Source organism: Pseudorasbora parva, chromosome 25 (genome assembly GCF_024679245.1).
Source record: "Pseudorasbora parva isolate DD20220531a chromosome 25, ASM2467924v1, whole genome shotgun sequence".
Lineage (NCBI taxonomy): Eukaryota > Metazoa > Chordata > Actinopteri > Cypriniformes > Gobionidae > Pseudorasbora > Pseudorasbora parva.
The window spans coordinates 18,628,562-18,649,409 of NC_090196.1; the positions used below are offsets into that span (position 1 = coordinate 18,628,562).

Genomic DNA, 20,848 nt, shown 5'->3' on the forward strand with positions numbered 1-20,848 from the left:
GGGGCACTTTAAGAACAAAAATACAAACATTTAAATGACATTATAAAAACTAAAATAACCCAGGCTTTAAAGGATTAGAAGTCAAAGCCTAATGTCAAACAGCACTTTACGGTAGTATTGTGGAAATCTTCTTCGAAGCAGCTGACCTCATTGACAATGACCAGGCCTCTTACAAAACTCATAAGAGCAGCTTAAAGGAGGTGTGCTTTAACAAGTACAAAACATCTCTGTGGAATATGGATTTTGTCAAAATGACTGTGCGTAATTGTCTCAATGACAGAAATAGCTTGTTTATTCTCAGTTTTTCTACAGATTCCCATGAGCACGGCTGAAGTATGGAGACAGAAATAGCACACCGAACAAGCCACGTGCAGAATGAATCATCCTCTGCATTTATGATCTGCACAAATACATGATACGAAAAACATATACTCACTAAAAGTTTTACAGCCTATTTTTCTGTCATGATGTTTATTTAGGTTTACTCTGTATTACTTGATTTATATTATTAACATTACAGCTTGCCAAAGTGACCTCAGAATAAATCTGATAAAAGATGGTTATTTGGTTATTATCTGAAAAAGCTAATTAGAATTAGATAATTAGAAAACCTTAATCATCTTAAATTCATGTGCATAACGTGTAGCAAATGTGTCTCTTGCATGAATAGAAGATGAAGATGCTATATTCTTTAAATATTTACAACGAGCTGTTTGTAGCTGTTCCTGCATGTTATATTGTACAAGTTAATAAGTAATGAAGATTATGATTGCTAAATAATTATTTTGATAAGGTCAAACTGTACCAAATCAATAGACCACTATTATTTTATTTTTGTAGATGGCCTAACATCCAATACACTCTTAAAAATAAAGGTTCTTTATTATTATTGATGGTCCCATGAAGAACCTTTAACATCCATGGAACCTTTCCATTGCATAAATGGTTCTTTATAGTTTAAAAGAGATTCATTAATTAAATAATTCATTAGAAATTATGTCCTTTCTTTGGGGAACCCAAAATGTTTTCGTTTCATTACTGTGAAAATCCCATTTTTGGAAACTACTTTTAAGAGTTCGTAGAACGCAACCAAGTGATGCAACAAAACAAGATACGGTGTAAATAAGAGATTTATACTGCATTGTAGTCCCTTTTTTGATAATAATAGAAGAACTCTGAGAGCTCACACTCTGCTCAGATATAACTAGCAGCTTCATTCATTATTATAGGATGAAAGTGTTCTAATATCGTTTTGTTGCCAGCTTTTTGTATATCATTGGTTAAAAATCTGAATAGCACTATTGTTTTTTGTGCTGCTATGAAGGCCAAAGCAAAGTTGAAGTACAAAGTCTTGATGTACTGATGTATAAAACAAGATAAAGATATTAAGGAACACTTTGTTTTGGCTGTGTTAACCTATGTGAAAGAATATGACCTGTAGGTTTCCTGTGACAAATTAGTTATCTAATTTAACAAAATATTCAAACCCTCTTCGTTCTTTCAGTCTTTACTAAAGCTTTCAAACTTTTTGCAAGCACTGTTATGGTAGGATGTAAAAAAAAAAGCTGGTAGCGTACTTCATCTCCAGCACTTCCTCCAGATGTCGCCTCCTCTCTGCCCTTAGTGTGGTCAGATGAGCTTCTTTCTCAGCCAGAGACTGTTGGGTGGATGACATCTTGGCCTTCATGGACTCAAGCTCAAGCTTGACCTTCTCCATCGCTCCAAGCAACTCTTCCATCTTTTTAGGAAATAGACAAAAGGTAAATCTCTTTTATTATTGTTTATTCTGTATTTCACAAACCAAAGATGCAGTCCTGTTGTAACCATTGTTTGGGGAATTTTTGCATGCAAAATCCAGTGATTTCAATTGGAATCCATGCAATTGGAAATGGTGCGTGAGGGTCAAAGATTTTTCCACGCAAGAGATTCATATTTCAATAGTGCTTTTCACAATACATATAGTTTCAAAGCAGCTTTAAAAAAAAGCATGTTTCTACATTACAATTTTTAGATCTAAGATCATGTAAACTTGCCATTTTGACCAACAAAATGCTGATTGTTTTAAAATGTTACTTCTTTTTGAGCAGTGCTTCATCGCTACACTATTGACAATGGTCTTTTTTTCATATGAAATGTTTCCAGATTATCATTAATATAACCACACTTTAACTAACATATCATGACCATATCATGACAACCACATTGATTGATCCTGAAACTGATCCTAAATGTTTTGATTTTAAATCAGCTAATCTCTACTGGAAAATCCAGGTAAAACTGGCTTCTGGTGGTATTAACTATTTTCTTGCTGGTCTAGATATTCATAAGATAGCAGAGTTTGTCCTGGATGAACATCTTGGTCAAGCTTGTTAGTGCTGGTAAATTACCTTGGACCAGCAAAAAAAAAAACTGGCTCCCATGTTCCAAAAACCAGCATGACCAACTTAACCTGGTATGAGCTGGTTTCTCCAGTAAGGGAACGCAGTTACAAATTTAAATACCACTTTTGGTTTTCTTATACAGATAAATAATTTTAGAGCTTGGCCAAAATGCCAATGAATTTTTTTAATTCACCTAATGTTTCTAGGTCTAGAAATTACTTTAATTAAAGCTGACTTCCTCATATATTCAGGTTATCATATACACACACACACAGTGCAAGCAGCATGTTGTGATTTAGCTTTAGACTTTTTTCTTTGTTAAACACTTTTAGAGAAGTTAAGTCTTTAAATTCATCTCCTTAAAAGCACCATCACCATCTGCACACATGCAGAAAGACGTCTCTAATAACTAATTATTAAATTATTTTGAGCATCTTGTGTCAAGAACATTTTCAAGACGGCATATCAAGTTGAAAATATTTTTTAAAGAAATAGTCAACTATTTACTCCAATAACACATTTACTAGTCAATTCTGAACATTTGTAATTTTGCTAATAAGCACTGTAGTGTTGACCTGTTTCTCCTGGTGGGTTCGTGCGGCCTCCTCCTGTGCGAGAACCATCTCTCTCTCGGCAGTGATTTGAACACTCTCTCTGAGAGCCTCCTCCAGCTCCTCGATGCGCTCTGCCTTCTGCCGCAGGGACTCCTGGGGTAGACAGGGCTCAGCTCATCATATGCACACCAGCATAGTTTAACAATGTTGGAAATATACAGTGATCTGTCAAAACAGAGGAGCTTATGACAAATCTGTCATAACTATCCCTCTGTATGTCTCACCTGCTGTGGGCCATCGTTGACATTTCTTCCCTTCCCTGGTGGCTCCTTGTGTTTGCCAGAGGACTTCTTACTCTGCTCTTTCATTTGCCTGAAACATAAACATGAATTGGTTGTGAGAGGAACTCTTTGGGATTATATAGTCAAATGAAGAGTTTGAGGGGTAAAGTTTTGGGGTGGAGGGGGCTGAGGGGTTTATAACATTATCTAATAGCTCTAAAAAAAAAAAAAGAGCTGGTTTATTATAGACCAATAAATATCACCAAGCCTGATCACATGTATAATAATTTTCTTGTACTAATCATAAAGCTAAAACGGACTAAAACGATTATATGGAGGAGCAATTAAAACTTAAAACCCTATGAAATTGCTTGATGAAGGCAACTTTCCATGGGACAAATAAACAAAATGGTTTATTTATGTCATCTATAAATTAAAAAATTGCTACTTTCAAGTATATTTTAGAGATCATGTGATTGTATCTGATATTTAACTCTTTGCCCGCCATTGACAGATATTTTCGTGATTGGTTAGAAAATGCTTCATTGCCATTGACAGAATTTTCCGGCTTTCCGTGTATTCACTGTTATACGCTAGCGGGCGCTATTATACATCTTCTGAAAGAGTACTTAATCTCTTGATCAAAGCACATGTAAAGAAAATGCAGAAAAAAGCAATAGTATGTAAGACGATGCATTTTTAAGATAACGTGATCATCAACATTTAAACCTGACATTAAACCAACAATAAATCAAAACTGCCTAATGTTACTGAATGAAATGTCGACCCAGAACAAGCTATAGGACTGTGTAAGTATTAGGGGTGTTGATGGACTCAGTTTAGTCCATCTATGTTTTGATCATCATTCTGAATCCAATCTGGATGTAGTCTTTGACAAAAACGTGATTTTCTATGCTTTTTCTCAAAATGTTGCTTCTTTTTATTCTTTTGTCTGTTCTTTCTTTTGATATATTGCATGTTCAGATACAGCAAAATATTCTGGGGGCCATAAAACTTTTGTGAAAATGAACGCTGGTGGTGACTTGCAGTTAAAAAAAAAAGAAAAAAAAAAAAAGATAATGTATTTAATTTTTCATGCTTATTTTCCTTATTTTTATTTTTCCTTACTGTTAAATGTAATGTTTTTTTAAATGAATATACAACTTTCAAAATTAATATACATTTTTACACTGTAAGTTATAATGTTTGGATTCCTAAATTTACTTGTAGCATTTAAAATAGATTTTAGTGTTTTATTTTAAATTTATTTAGACAAAATAGTATTGAATTTATCGGTTATCATCAGCCATAACATAAAAATGATGATGGACCAAAATTTTAAGATTGGTGCATCCCTAAAAAGACAAATTTGAAATTTGCAATTAGTATTTCGTATTTCTGCTCTTTTTAAATTAAAAAAGTTAAACTAGCAGTTGACTAAAAGCTACAAAACTATAACAGGCTTAAATTTTAATTCTTGAGGACTTTTATGTGTGTGGAAGTACACATGTGTCTACTAACCTGGAAGCCACACTAGGTACACATTTCCAGGTGAAAAAGTGAAAAAGAAGGAGACAAAAAGCAGAAGTTCAAAGGCCGCTTAGTGTGAGAAAAAATACTTCATCAGTGCTTTAACACAAGATTTAAGAGGGGAGGGCGAGAAGCCCAGTCAAAACATCAGCCACGTCAAACGCAGACACTGAAAACGTTTTGACGGCGATGCTTAAACACGGCAGCAAAAACGAATAAAGACGTAACACGTTTTGACTGCTACACCAATGCAACAGATAATCACATTTTAAAAAAGGGGTGTGAGCAGGGAAATAGACTGACCTCTCTAGCTCAGTGATTTTTCTGTCCTTGTCATTCTTCTCGTTCTCCATCTGACGCAGGATGTCCAATAGACGATCGACTTCAGCCTGGGCTTTGGCGGAGTCCTCTCTGTGTCTGGCCACATCAGCCTCGAGTGAAGAAATCCGCTCGGATATCTCTGCATTGGCCTGTGCATTTGCTGCGGCACTCTGGACCTAATAGATGACCGTGATATAAACACACCCACAACTTGCACAAACTCAAACATATAACTCCATGCTTACTCTCCCATTTGTTTTTGCCTTTGTAGTTTACAATGGCTACATTTCGAATCACATACTTGTACTATGGACTGTTTTGTAAGTATTTCAGTGACCTTTCCTGTTTTTTTTAATTGTAGATGGCTGGATGAAATTACATTTAAGTACATAATGTCCAAACTTTTGAATAAACAGATTTAAAGGGTTAGTTTACCCAATCATTTACTTATCTTCAAGTCTTTCCAAACCTCTATACCTTTATTTATTTTGCAGAACACAAAAGATTTTAAAGTTGTTGATAATCTTCTATATACCCTAATTATTGTTAACAACATGTATTCTCAATTTATTGAGCCCATTGTTTGTCCCCTTAAATTATTGCATTGATTAATAATACATTGTTAGCTAACTGTGTGCTTTGTATATGTACATTTCTGAAATACATAACTTGGACATAGTCTCCTCTGATAAAAAAAAATCACTTTAAATTGTAATGTAGACGCATGCATTTTCTGTAAAGCAAACGCTTTTAGTTCCCATTGACTTCCATTTATCCATACAATAGACGTCAATGAGAACTGAAGCTGTTTGGTTAACAACATTCTTCAAAATATCTTCTTTCCACAGAAGAAAGTAAGCTTAGAACGGCAAACAAAATATTTTGGGGGGGTTAAATCCCTTTAAATTATTATTTCTGTTTTGGTGAAAAACATTTCCAATTAATATTCTACAATTTTTCTCCACAAATACACTCACAAAAAGAAATATCTAGCCAATTGAATATTTTACGGAAGAGCAAATCATTTTACCAAACTATTTTATTTTATTTTATTTTATTAATTTCCTAGACTTCTCCAAGCCTGGAAATTGCATTTGTAAAAAGTATGCCATTTAAAGAACTTTAGCTTACTTTCTATTTTTATACGTAATACGTTTACAATCTTTTCTCAAGTGGATTGTATGTTTTGGATTGTAGGACACTCTCGCTTACCTTCTTCAGTTGGTTCTCAAGCTTAGTGCATTCCTCCCTCCTCTGCTCAAGGGCGATCTCTAGGCTTTTTAGTTTGGAGTCTTTCTTCAGGCCAGATGACGCCAGCGACGATGCATGCTCTTTGAGATCCAGCAGAGAAGTCTGAAACCAAACTTAGCATTGAGGTATACAAGCTATAAAACACTCTTAGTATACATGTACTCATTGCATGATAGGCACTTAACCAACCTATCACATAGTATATATGCTTGTATGTTTTGAGGTTTACCACCTTACTTTTCCACAGATATCTCTTTTTTAAATCTCTCTAAATTATTTCCTTACACATACATATTAGAGAAATCAAGACTGACCTTATTTTTGTAATAAATGTAAAACGTTTCTTTATTAGTCATTTAAAAAGAAAAATCTAAATATCCTTAAAACAACATAGGTTTTTTATCGTTAACTAAGACTAAAACTTTAATTAAAAAATTTAACTTTATTAAAAACTTTTTTGTCCATTGAAATAAAAAAACATGAAAAACTTAAACTAAACAAATATTAGAATTGTTGCCCTTGCAATTAACTGAAATACGTTTGTTTAAAATTACTTACTGGATAGAAATAAAAACTAAAACAAAATTAAAACTGAAATAAAAATACACCTACTAATATAATTGACAAAAGCACATATGTAACTAAATGTAACTAAAATAGAAAATCTAAAAACAAAAGCTATTTAAAAAACTAAAAAAATTATCAATCTAAAAATTACACTTTAAAATAGAGATGCAAAATTGTGACAAGATGTTTCAGAAATCTGATTTCTATTAGTTTATTATTATTATTATTATTATTATTTAATTTTTTTTAGAGAGCAAAATTGCATTGAATTAAGTTCTTTTTTCTCAAACTCATTGGCCAATAACATTTTCTAATTTTAAGAATAAACCTCACTATATCTTGTTAGATTTATGTTAAAATCTATTTGCCAGTGGGGTAAGAAAAATAAACGTTATTAAATATATTCTATGAAAACAACTTTTAATATCTTAAGCAATTTTGCTCTCAAGTAAATGTAATCTAAAATATTTTTACAGGACAAAAGATTTAAACACGTACTTTTGTGTAGATTAATGTGCACAATTCAGAGGTGCATGTTTTTCTACAGCAAAAAAAAAAAATCATAATCATGTAATGTGCTTTTAATGGCATGTCTTTCAGGACTATTTGTTTATCTCTAACCTCTCTGTCTGACAGATCTCCCTGCAGCATGCTGACTTTCTCCTTTAACTCCCTCAGCTCTTTTTTACTGCTGTCCAGCTCCTCTGCTTTCTCTCGCTCCTCGCGGTCACGTTGCTCCTTCAGACGCTCAATAATACGTTCCTGTTTAGAAGTGGACACATTAACACAGTAGGGCCAAAAAAACAGCATGTACAACGAACATGAAATGTTTATTTCTAAGCACAGATGTTCCGACTCCAGATTACGGCCCTGCCGATGCCATTTGGAAGTGCACCAGCGATTTGTCCTGTAGTGTGGTGGTTTGTTATAGCGTCCTCTGGAGGTGATCCTCACCTTCTCAGCCAGTGAGTCCTCCAGCGTAGTGAGGGCTGTGTCTGTATTAGAGGTGTCTGTCTGTAGAGACTTCACCCTCTCTCTAAGGCTGCTCATCTGCTTCTCTTTATCTCTCAGCTGCTCCTGCAGGTTTTCAATCTGAAACACAGGATTTTTATATACATCCACACATTTAATGTACATTTTTCTAAGAGTATTTTTAATAGTATTTCCTGTATTTGAAGGAAAGGCTATTAGTTGAGCCACTGGCACAGCTTACCCCAAATCATCTGACACACTTTACCCCACTACTATTAAGTAATATAAGTAATTCACGGTCAAAATATGTATACTGTAGCAATTTATCTATGTATGATACATATTTTTTTAGACCGGGATCATTTTGACATAAAATTGATTTGAAAAGTTTGAAGTATTTTAGTGTAAAAAAAGGCATGATGTGCCGATATAAAACTACACTACAATGATAATCTATAATTTATTTTTATGCCAAAATACTATGAATATATTTATTGTTGTTATAATAAACCCTGTATTCATATACTATGGTTTTATAGTAGCAATAACTGTGCTATTTTGGTGGAAATTATTGTTAAATCATTGTATTTTGGAAGTAATTTTACTCAGGATTGTTTTTATTGTCTTTCTTATTTTTGTTCTTTATTAAAGTTATATAGGAAACAATAATATTAGCCTAGGAGAATAAGTTAGAATAACCATACTTTGTTTTTTTGTTTTTTTTATTAATTAATAAAATTTTCTTTGTGTTTTATTATTATTATTATTTTAAATCTTTTTTACTTTTATTTTAACTTTTTTTAACTAATTTTATTTTATATATTAATGTTGTGTTTATTTATTTTTTACTATATATATATATATATATATATATATATATATATATATATATATATATATATATATATATATATATATATATATATATACACACACTTAATTATCTGTTTAACTGTTTATCTGTTTATCTGTTTAATTATCCTTAATTAACAGTATTAAAACAGTTATAATTGTATTATTAGGTTCTCGTAGATGTATTTTTTTATGTATGACTTGTGTAATTTCTGTATTTATAAGCATAGTGGATGGGTGACTCATTTCTGACACATAATAACATTTTGTAACATTTCGAAGAACATTTTGATCATTGTCATCAACGGTTTCCTGTAATGAAAAGTAAAATAAATAATCTTTGCATTGTTGACTCAAGCCCTCACTTTTTTCTGAAGGACGTTGACTTTACGCTCCTTGACATCCAGCATGTCCTTCAGATCGTGGATTTCTCCGTTGAGTGTGCTCTTTTCTTCAGACATTTCTTGGATTTGCTTACTCTTTTTGTTTAACGTGGTCTCCTTCTCCTCCAGACGCAACCTCAGAGCATCCACCTGCAAAACAGTTGTGCAAATTGTTCAGAGAGTCTGAGGGTTTGATGAGTGAAGACTAACAGCTGGTATGCTCTCATACCTCTGTCTGTAGAATAGCAGCACGTTGTTCTTTGGCAGTCAGAGACTCTTTGAGCACTTCAATATGCTGTTTGCTGTCAGAGAACTGGTTAGTCAGGGTTTCAAGCTTGGTCTGCAAGCCGAGGAGCTGGGTGTCCTTCCTGGAAAGATCTTGCTTAACTTGGTCCATCTAAATAAAATAATTGTTTGACATTTGTTATTCATATGTGAGACTACTCATGTTCTTCTTAAGCAGACCATGCAGTACCTTGTTCTTCATGAACTTGGTGTGGTTGCGGTAGACCTCCATCTGCTTGGCCTCCTCCTGCCGTTCTTCACAGCTGAGCATGCTACTGGATCGAAGCATCATGACCTGGTCCTCCAGCTCTCTGAGACCCCGCTCTAGAGAACCGATCTGAGAATCCTGAGACACGTCATAGGTTTGATGTCAATTATGTCAACCAATCACAATGTGCCAAATTTCAATATGCAACTTGGAATATACTGCATAAGTTGCATGGTCCACTACTTTTCTGCTGTGCAGAAAATTTTTGGGCAGTGTTTACTTCCATTATAGGAAACACACATCCTGCCTAACATCATCGACAGAAGAAGGAAAATGACACCGGTCTGAGGGTTAAAAGGATTGAAAATAATAAAAGATATTTGATTTTTAAAATTGAACAAAGACATTTGCTTTCCTGTTTTCAACCCCCATCTTTCACAACAGAAGGGCCATTTGGAATTCCTAAAGACAATGAGATTCCAAAGGCCTGTAGGCCAAATGTGTGTCACACCTTTAGTAAAGTGGGGGAAGTTTGGTCTGATTGGTTAGTTTGAACAACTCACAATAGGGTTTCAGTCACATGGTCAAGGAAGAGATAAAAAGAAGATTGTAACTGTTACTAATACATCTAATACTCTCTTTGATTCTCTGGCTCTTTTACTCTCTGGCTCTCCCTCTTCTTGGATATCTTCTCTTTGGCTCTTCTCTTCTTTGATCTCTTTGTCTCGTTCTCTCTCTCCCCCCTCTCTCTTTCTATCCCTCAGGTAACATTCATGCTGGGTAAAATAATGGTATAAGTTTTTATCATCTCATGCATGTATTTTGTAACTATTTGAAGTGTAACCATAACCAGATTTTGTCATTAAATATTTACAATTACAAATGATGTACTAACTAGTTTTGATTTTGTATTGACTTCGAAGTGTTACCTATTGCAACACATTATAGCAACGCTCTCCCACATATTTTGCTATTGTAACTGCGCTTATTTCCGTCATTGGTAAAAGCTGCAGGGGGTGGTTATAGACGAGAAATTTACAGTTTTCTACACTCTTGCTGATAACGTTTCTTTAGTCGTTCGGCAACCCTGCAGCCTGAACCACTGTAGGTGATCCACCCTTACAGGGTATAAGTAAATGATGACAGAATTGTCATTTTTTGCTTTTCTATACTCTTTTGAAAAAGTGCTCTTTATTGAATTGAATGTGTACTTGTACTGGACCTCAAATCCTAAAAGTATGATATATTGATATGACATAGATATGACATATTGAAATATAATTCAAATGCATCTAATTGTAACTACATTGTTACAAATGCGTAATTACAAATATATTTCAATACATGACATAAACGTTTCAATAGAAATTACTATTTGTCAAAATATTCCCTTTACCTATATTTGTAATTATGAAATTACATATAAATATGTACTTAAGTGTGTCAAAAAACACTCTAAATTAATTGAATTAAGTTAAAGCTAATTGCTTTCCACTGAAAGAAGATATTAACTGATCATGTATTTTCATTAAATTGCAATTAACATGCAATTAAGTGTCCGAAAACACTCCATTCAATTGATACTGACGTATATTCTTTTAAAGTATATAAATATAAATATATATAAAGTGTGCTCCTTTTTCACAAAGGTTTAAGCTTTATAATAGAACAATACTAAAAATTGATTGATATTTTACATCAGTTTCTATGTTTAATGCACAGATAGACAAATTAAGAATGTGGTTCCTATCATCATACGTAAACCGATTAACACATTCATTAAAATAGGAGCTAAAGTACTACCTTCATATCAATTACAGTCTGAAGAGCTTTGGTTTTCGTAGTCTCTGGCGTCCCCTCGAGGCGACGATGCAGCTCCTGCAATTAAAGACACATGGTTGGCACTTCCTTCACACCAGTGCCAGAAATAGAGCTCTCAGATATGTCGTCATACCTTGAGGGAGAGCAGCACTGTTTAGTTTTGGCTGAATTTTCCATCACATTGCAGGAGCTGTACTCAAGTACAAATAGGCTCTCCTGCTATCTAGTTCAATTAAGTATCCTACTATTTTGTGCTTTGAGGAGAATAGATGCCGTCATTATGTGACTGAGTGTTGTATAATGGAGCATGAAGAGAGAATAGACGTTCTGCTTTAATTCACTACAGTCGATTGTATGTGGTGTGTGTGTATAACTTAATTATATATATATATATATAGCGAGAGAGAGAGAGAGAGAGAGAGAGAGAGAGAGAGAATTTCCCAATCAAATGGCATATTAATAAACAAAATAATAATAATTATGTGTGTGTGCGTGCGTGCGTGTGTGCGTGCATGCATGTGTGTAACTTGATTGTCATTTTTTTAACAATATAGTGCACCAATTTCTTTCCTATTCATGTAAACAGTTATTTTTTTATATCATATAATTTTCATATTTTGCCATTTGTATTTTTAACTCCAGTTATCACACACCTCTCTCAAAGCCACTAGCTCTTTATCACGCTGTTCTAGAAGGTTCTCCAGGTGGTGCGCGTGCATCTCTGCATCTGCGAGGCGACGTGTGCGCTCATGGTCCTCTTCACTGGCTTTAGCCGAGGGTCCCTTGCTGTGCAACATCTCCAGGAGCTTTTTGACGGAGTCATCACGAGCAGCTAGCGTCTGCCGCTGGGTCTCCATGCGGACCTCCATCTCCTCCAAGGTACGGCGGAGCAAGAATAGCTCTCGTGCCTGCCTTTCCTGCTCCTCGCTGGGCTCACAGGCCAGCGGCTCCCCAGGTGGCTGGAGAAGCTGATTCAAGTCACGCTGGATACGCAGCTCAGCCTGCAGCGCCTGCACGGTTGTCTGCAGGTGCTGTGATGGACAAGAGAATCATTTACTCACAAATCATTCAAATATATTTGAATGTTTAGAGACATTAGCTGTTGGTAGATTTTGGAACTGATGTTAAAAACAATTATTTCAGCTCATAGTTTATAAGCTATTATCCTATTATTTATAAAACCATCCCACAAAAAACATTTCTTCATTTATCAGTGAATACAGTTCAATCTATAGTATCAATCTATAGTATCATCTTTCATATGAGCAGTAACATGAGTAATTACTGAGAACAGTTGTGACGTAAGCATCTCATTTGTAACTACTACAACTACCTAACATGTTGCACTCTGGTGCTCATGTGGATGATGCAGGTTTTAGTCCCGCCTGTAACATTCTGCTCTTTTCCATGCAGTTACAATTAATACAGCCTGATGTTTTCAGAATTGAAAGCATCATAAAATTGTCATAAAATATGTCTATATCAGTGTTGTCATTAACTAAAATATAAAAAAATTTGTTGGGGAATGAAATAAACCTGAAATATAATTTTAAAAATGGGTTGCCTTGCCAACTAACTTAAATAAATATGTAAGTTGAAGTACTAAAATCACAAAAACTGAATGCAAAAAAACTAAAAGCCCATAACAAAATAACTCAAATTAAAACAAAAACTGTAAATATAAAATTCTAAACATTCTATATTCTATTAAATTCTAAATTTAAGTCTTTACTCACTGATAATTTTCCCCTCCTGTGGCTTAACCTTGGTTACTGACTCACTGATTCAGTGAGTTAAGCTCAAAAACCGGGTCAGTCTTATTTTTTGAACAAATGATTAAAACTGGTACTATGAACTGGATCAAGAGATAGTTATGCATTAACAAATGAGACCTTATTTTTAAGTATTACCATATTTTTGAAGCTTAAAAGTCGCTGACCATCTAAACAGCAACTGATACAATTCTTTAAACTTTACTTTTGTGTTAAAGGGGGGTGAAATGCTGTTTCATGTATACTGAGCTTTTTACACTGTTAAAGACAACGTTTCAAAAAAATAAGTTGGACGCTTGATGGAGTATTTCTGTGTCAAAAATACTGCTTCCGGTTTCTCACAAGTTTTGAAGAGTTTTTTTCGAGTATGGCTCGGCTTGACGTCGACAGAGCGGAATGTCCTTGTATGGGCTGCACGGGCTCTTCTCCCGGAAGAGTGCGCGCACGCGAGAGCAAATGCACGGCGCCCATAAACACTGCTCTCACTGCTGTCTCAGGACTTCACCAAATCAACATCACCAAAGAAGTGGATGGAGCGGTGACGATAAAGGTTTACGATCGTGCTTTGGAAGCAGGTGGTGAGTAAAACTGCTTCAAATGTCTATGTTGTTGGCTATCGTCGCACAAAGCACATTCAAATGCGCTACTCCATTGTTTTTCTATGTAACACTATAACACAGTCCAACGTGCAAAACCGTTTTGCTTGCTACTGCTAAGGTTTAGTCGCATACAATAGTCCATAAACCAAATCATGGCCTCACAATCCACAAGTAAACAAACACAAATGTTGACAAGCCACTAAATACAGTACACAACACAGAGACGGACATCCTGCTGTTGATGTTTCTCCTGTTTAATTTATTTCAGCCTCCAGAACCGATTCTGGATCATACATGTATTAGTTGAATCTGATTGATAGCCATGGTTTATTTAGGGTAACGTTTTCTTTTCCATGCTTGACGATGTCAGCTTGCAGACGCTCTCGTGCAGTAGCTGCGTGCGCTCGTCATTCTTTAGCTCCGCCCACTCGATACGCCTCCAAGCGCTCGTTTTTTTAAGGAAAGACTCGGTACAGCCCATATTTCTTTTATAAATATAATAAAACTAAAGACTTTTCGGAGATATGAAGGATGCAATACTACTCTATAGGTACTCAAGATTGACATAAGATTGACTGAAACTGAGTGCCCCCCCCCCCCCCAAGTTACAACACGTGTTTCCATTCATTTTGTGGTGATCTACCTACATCTATTTACAATCCACCCTGCACTTGTCCTCAACACTAGTTTTAAATGTGGCAAGAAGAAATGGATGTGTACTAGTTTTGTCATCTCACACTCATCTTTACAACTTGATGGCAGCCAAAAGGCGACCAAACAACAGTAATTATACAATTTCTTAATCATACCCACACACATACACAACTGTGCCATAATTAATGCTAAGATCGCATTAAGCCCAACAGGCACAAAACTACTTGCCAAAAATCACCAAATAACACATACTCCGAGTCCGAGCTCTCTGATGATTTGTGTGTTAATTTCAATCTCAAGCGAATGGTGTGAGGAGCGTGATAATGCTGATTATGCTGGTGAATAACCAAGCTGTCATTAGCTTAGTGCTGTACGCCCCATCGTCTGGGAATCTGTCATGACAGCCATGTTGCAGTGAATCATGGTTTGAACTTTGAAGCTAATCATTCAAATAAAGGGAGTGTTTAACGCAACATAGATGAAGGACTATGCTACTGTCACTGCTACCAAAACCCATCTTAGTATCGCAACGTACATTTAAAAGGACCACTGAATATCTGAAAACCGAGTTTAATTCTTAATTAGCACAGATGTATTGCTCATCGAGCATATTGTGGCTTGCAGGAATTCAGGCAGTGCAGTGAGCCGCACACAGCAGGACCAGGATGTCCATTTCAGGATTGGCCATTAGCGTCACTTCACAGCGGAGGTAGACTTTTCCTCCTCGTTTGAAGAAAAGCTGGATCTTTAATCACGCAATTCTCACTCCTATAAATCTATGAAAATGAGATGATGCAATGAAAATGTGTCTAAGATAGCTTGCAGGTTTTAACTAGTTTGTCAGTTCTACCTGACACATGCATTTCAGGGCAGTGTTTAAAATGGAAAACAATTGCACTGATTACTGAATAATTGCTATTTTAAAAATGGCATGCATAACAATAAGCATTATGAAGATGAACAGTTCAGGTACTAGCATACGCTGTTGTTACATTAAGCTAGTGATGTCTTTTAAAAAAAATGTATAGTTAAAAAACACTAATAATTTTGAATGAGTCAAAAAGATGCAAAATCATGTATGATATGACAGATATTACACTACCAAGCACAGTGTGATCTGCATAATGCATATTTTGGTAAATTTAGGGGGCATCCTGTGCATACTAAAACATAAATACTATATGAAGTACTTTAGTATGGGTATTGTGTGTGTGTGTGTGTGTGTGTGTGTGTGTGTGTGTGTGTGTGTGTGTGTGTGTGTGTGTGTGTGTGTGTGTGTGTGTGTGTGTGTGTGTGTGTGTGTGTGTGTGTGTGTGTGTGTGTGTGTGTGTGTGTGTGTGTGTGTGTGTGTGTGTGTGTGTGTGTGTGTGTGTGTGTGTGTGTGTGTGTGTGTGTGTGTGTGTGTGTGTGTGTGTGTGTGTGTGTGTGTGTGAGTGAGTGCGTGAGTGCGTGCGTGCGTGCGTGCGTGTGCTAATAAGTTGATATGATATATTAGGGTTTACTCAGTTTAAGTTTCATTCATTTTGTTGTGCTTTTGTCATTTCATTTGTCATTGTCGTTTTAAGTTTTTTATACTTTATTTATTTCCCATTTTTCACAATTTTAGTACTTCAACTTAAACTTATTTCAGCAAAATTAAAGCAAAAGCATCCACATTTAAGAGCCACACGTCTGTTGAATTGCACACTGCATATTACTATTAGGCTACCATTTCTGCCATAAGAAGAGTTGTATGGTAGTAAAGATTATACATATAGAAAGATGGTTAACTCCTATTAGTTATGAATGGGAGAAACTGCAACGCGCAATATGGCGGAATACATCCCGCCTTTTAAGTAAAAGAGCCAATCGCTGCGTAATGTTCCATTACGTCAATGCAGCTGCTAGAAGAAGCTCTGGTTCCAATAGAAACCTGAGACTTGTGCTTAGCATTGGCTCGTCTAGCTTGAAATGTATGTTTTTTTACTGCTATTTGAGCAAAAGAAACAACATTTATGGGACAGGTCATGTCAGATTTTGTTGCTGATTTGAAATGTTTTTTAATTTTGAGTTTGCCAACGCCCAGTTTTTGAGATTTCAGGATTTCTCCATTCAAATAGATAGGACTTTGTCATGGATGCCAAAATAGCTGCCTGGAGGTGTTGCAAATATGGCCGGTGTTGTGCCAAATTCTGACCCCTGCCAAATTATTACACCCCTAGTATTGGTAGGCTTAGTTGTGGGGGAGGGTTAGGATTAGGGGTGGGGTTATGATTAAGCAATCAGATAGTGACTTAAACAAGGAGGGTAATAATTTGGCAGAGGGTCGAAATTCGGCACATCACCAGCGAATAAACAGATTTTCCTTGAAAGGGACTTTGATGGTAGTATGCTACAAATTCTGCCCTTCTTTGTAGGTGATGAAGTACATCATCCATGTACTTGTACACTACGCCTCGCTGTGCTTTTCAGTGTGAACACAATACTTGCACTACTTATAAAATGGCAGAGAATATAATTAAGTATGCAAAATGGGACAAACATCCAAAATGTTTCAGTGTAAATCTATTTAGGTAGAAGTACTTTTATAGATATACAGTGCCTTTTAGTACTGATCTAGGATAATAATTTAAAGATTTAAAGATTCCTTTAAGCACATGCTTTAATCTACAAAACAACTCTCCGATGAGCAATACATCATCACTTAAATTTAAAAAAACAAGCATATCCTGCCAGATGTACTCACCTGTGTCTCATCTTGCACTGCACGATACTGCTCCTTCCACACTACTATTTTGGACGCCTCGTCTTTGCGCAGCGCACGTTCCTTCTTCAGCTCTGGGCTCCAGAAGCTTTTTATGGAGCTCATTGAGGAGCTGAGCTTGCTCTCCTTCACCTCGATCTCCTTCCGCAGAAGCTCGTTCTCCCTCAGCACCTCCTTGAGCTGGGCTTGGAGCTCCATGATGGTGTTGTCCCTCGCCTGACGTAGTGAGTGAGGAACGGTTGAAGCTGCATGGATCTCCCCTCCAAAGCCCATAGAGTCGGTCGACACTGCAGGCACCATGGCCATGTCAGGTGTGCTGCCTGTAACCGTTCCCCGGACCCCATAGGGAATGCTGCCCCCAAAGCGTCCCGTTGCTACTCCGCTCTTTGGGAGGTCAGAGGAGGTGCCGATTGCAACCTCGTTGTCGCTCATGTACATCGGTCCTGACGTGGCGTAGGCAGCATTGAGAGATTGAATGTTCTCCATGGATAACGTCTTGCCTCCAGAGCCACCCGGTCCTCCACCACTTCCCCCCATGCTGTTGGTGCGACGGTGGCCCATACGGGGTGACCGAGGAAGTCGTGGCGAGCGACCCGAGTTGCCCTGGTTGTTTCTACCCCCACCGTGATTACTGTCCATTTTGCTCACCGAGCGTGAACTTCCGTACATTTTGGGGAATTTGGTAAATTTACCCACCAAAAAAATGTATGTGAGGAAATGTGCTAATAGGCAGGCCAGGTCATCTTCATCTTTTGTATAAGGAATGTGATCTATCAAGCAACGACCAGTCTTCAGTAGCCTACTTTTCTTTCAGACGGACCAAATATGCTGGCCTGTAAAATAAAATAAAAAGGCAAAACCCTCAAAACACACATAATATATCATTATATTATATCTCTACCAAAAAACATAATCAAATTGGGGCAAAAAATGACCAAGACATTTAAAATTAGGTATTCCTCAAATGTTTTAATCATATCTAGAGTTTGGTTTATTTACATACATTTTATTATAGGCCTATATTAGACTTAATGCCTACCAAACCCAAAGTGACCTGTAGCTGGCAGACATCTCTCTGTTTCAGATGCTAGTTTTGAAGTGTTTTTATGATTAAAATCACTAAAACTAGTCGTAAATAATCAGTATGGTAAACAGAAAGTTGTATAATCCAATATAGTGTTTTTATGATATCTTATGTATTATTTACAGCTTCTGATTTGCTTAAGTGGGTAATAATTAAAGCTATAATTGTTCATATTGAGACTTCAAATATTCTAAACGGACTTTATGCCTTCTAATATGTACAAAAATCAATTCAAGGCAGCAAATACAGCTACATTTTATACATTTTATACTCCCCCCTACACACACACACACACACACACACACACACACATGTTTGTTTTTGTGAATTGTGGGGACATTCCATAGGCGTAATGTGTTTTATACTGTACAAACCGTATTGTCTATCCCCTTACACTGCCCCTAAACCTAAACCTACCCATCACAGGAAACATTCTGCATTTTTACTTTTTCAAAAAAACTCATCCTGTATGATTTATAAGCATTTTGAAAAGTGGGGACATGGGGTAATGTCCTGATATGTCACCATTTTCTGTAATACCTGTGTCATACACATGTTATTATACACATTTTTGTCCTGATATGTCACAAAAACAAGCACACACACACACACACACACACACACACACACACACACACACACACACACACACACACACACACACACACACACAATACTTCTACGTTAACCTTACTATTGTTAATATCATATCATCATTGTATCTTAACAGAAATCTGGATAGTGCCATGGGCAATTACTCTCATATACAAAAAAATAATTTACTAGCTATATGTAATAATGCATCTCCGTTTAAACACCGAAGGAGTGAATCGAAGGAAAGGTGGGGTTTTAATGTAGGCTCACACTCCAAGGTTATGAAACATTTAATGTCAATAGCTATAGCAACATTATTATGAGATGCTCATCTAATGATTTATATTCTAAACACACATTCAATGTCCATTGCTGTCGATTCAATAATGTTGTTCTATTTAGGTGAAGGCTGCTCACAGCGTTGACAAACCAACCAGAAGCGTCGGCATTTCCACACACCACGTCAATGAGACTTGCAAATGCGCAAAATCACAGACTACAATTCTTATACAATTTAGATTACGGATATACTAAACCTAATGTTCCGTGAAAGTCTGCCTTGCAATCGTTCAACCACAAACCTGAGCATCCTCCCTCAATGTCCTTCTTCTCCACCATTGCATGGCTTAACACATTTGCCTCCTCTTTTGTTAGTAATAGCTGTCCAGCAAATGCGACAATAAATGAGCAGCGCTATTTGAATATCAATATATGTACATATTGAATAACCGTGCTATAAGCATTCACTATTTTATTATAAAACACAATAGGTTTTTTCCTCCCCCCAAAAAACATAAATTTACCTTGTATGGCTGGTCTGTTTCGTCCGATATGTAACGACCGTCTGCCAAAGAGATGTGTGATAGAGAGGAAGCGGCCTATTTGTCTTTGTATCGCTTTATGATTTTATTATTTGCAGACATACACCAGCATCTTCCCAGAGCTGGAGGACTTCAGTGACGTAACGCCTACGCTGCGCGCTCACAACACTCGCCTCTGAAATGCCAACGCCACGCTACGAAGGTCATTTTACAAAAAAAAAAATAATAAATAATGTTTTTATATAAAAATATATATATATATATAAAATATTTGTAAATTATATTTAAAATATATATTTAAATACAGACCTATTTGTAAATATATAAAATATGTATTATTATAAATGTATGTTTATACCCTAATATTATCCTTTATGTATAATATTATCTTTATTTGCATCTCTGAATAGTCATCATGCCTCAAGCCATGTAAATTTATAAGCTACACTATATCACCTCCCAGTCAGTTTATAGATAGAGAGAACAGAGATAATCACCAGTTGGTGGGGTTTGATCCCTCTTAAAGGGACAGTTCCCACAAAATGGACAAATCTATCATCCTTTACTCACACTCATTATTGTACCAGACCTGGTTTTCTTTCTTCTGTGAAATTTGTGTATTATTGTAAATATTTGGTATGTTTTAGTCTTATGTGTCTGGGTGAATCGCTCTGTACTTTAGATGCAATCACTTTTTTTTCTTCTTTTTTTTTGTAGCAATTAGTAAGGTAAAGTGACATGTTTGCCCCTTTTTAAATTTCAAATGATCCCTTAAAGGGATAGTTCACCCAAACAAAATTTCATTCTCTCATTATTTACTCACCCTCAAGTTATTCCAAACCTGTATGAATTTATTAATTTTGTTTAATACAAAATAAGATATTTAGAAAAATGTTACCAAACAGTTGACTTTCATAGCATGGATAAAAATAAAATAATATGGAGGTTAATGGGGCCCATCAACTGTTTGGTTACCAATTTTTTTTTTAAAAAACATCTTCTTTTGTGTTTAGCAGAGGAAATAAATTCATACATGTTTGGAGCAGCTTAAGGGTGAGTAAATGATGACAGAATTTTCATTTTTAGGTGAACTATCCCTTTAAGTTAATTGCATGTACACTGAAAATAGTTTCAGTGCCCATTCACTAAGAAAAGGATGCAATAAAAGTGAATGG

General features: G+C 35.8%; 1 protein-coding gene and 1 long non-coding RNA gene across 3 annotated transcripts in view; one reads left to right on the plus strand and one right to left on the minus strand.

Annotated features, from left to right (window-relative positions):
- The window catches only part of LOC137064584 (uncharacterized), a 13,124-nt gene extending 12,345 nt beyond the window's left edge, over window positions 1–779 (plus strand). The window contains exon 4 of the long non-coding RNA XR_010901561.1: window positions 313–779. This is a non-coding gene — a long non-coding RNA (uncharacterized lncRNA). The remainder of the gene's footprint in view (window positions 1–312) is intronic.
- The window catches only part of erc1a (ELKS/RAB6-interacting/CAST family member 1a), a 27,010-nt gene extending 7,170 nt beyond the window's left edge, over window positions 1–19,840 (minus strand). Inside the window, exons 1-15 of one of the 2 annotated variants that reach the window (XM_067436000.1) lie at window positions 19,656–19,840; window positions 17,157–18,007; window positions 12,060–12,437; window positions 11,389–11,463; window positions 9,568–9,723; window positions 9,322–9,489; window positions 9,075–9,242; window positions 7,840–7,977; window positions 7,507–7,647; window positions 6,280–6,420; window positions 5,050–5,243; window positions 4,738–4,749; window positions 3,220–3,307; window positions 2,957–3,088; window positions 1,578–1,738 (exon numbers count right to left, since the gene is read on the minus strand). In XM_067436000.1, coding sequence (XP_067292101.1) covers window positions 1,578–1,738; window positions 2,957–3,088; window positions 3,220–3,307; window positions 4,738–4,749; window positions 5,050–5,243; window positions 6,280–6,420; window positions 7,507–7,647; window positions 7,840–7,977; window positions 9,075–9,242; window positions 9,322–9,489; window positions 9,568–9,723; window positions 11,389–11,463; window positions 12,060–12,437; window positions 17,157–17,843 — 2,639 coding nt within the window. In that variant the 5' untranslated portion in view covers window positions 17,844–18,007; window positions 19,656–19,840. The remainder of the gene's footprint in view (window positions 1–1,577; window positions 1,739–2,956; window positions 3,089–3,219; window positions 3,308–4,737; window positions 4,750–5,049; window positions 5,244–6,279; window positions 6,421–7,506; window positions 7,648–7,839; window positions 7,978–9,074; window positions 9,243–9,321; window positions 9,490–9,567; window positions 9,724–11,388; window positions 11,464–12,059; window positions 12,438–17,156; window positions 18,008–19,655) is intronic. The other variant, XM_067436001.1, reaches the window with a different exon arrangement.
- Window positions 19,841–20,848: the final 1,008 nt, after the last annotated feature.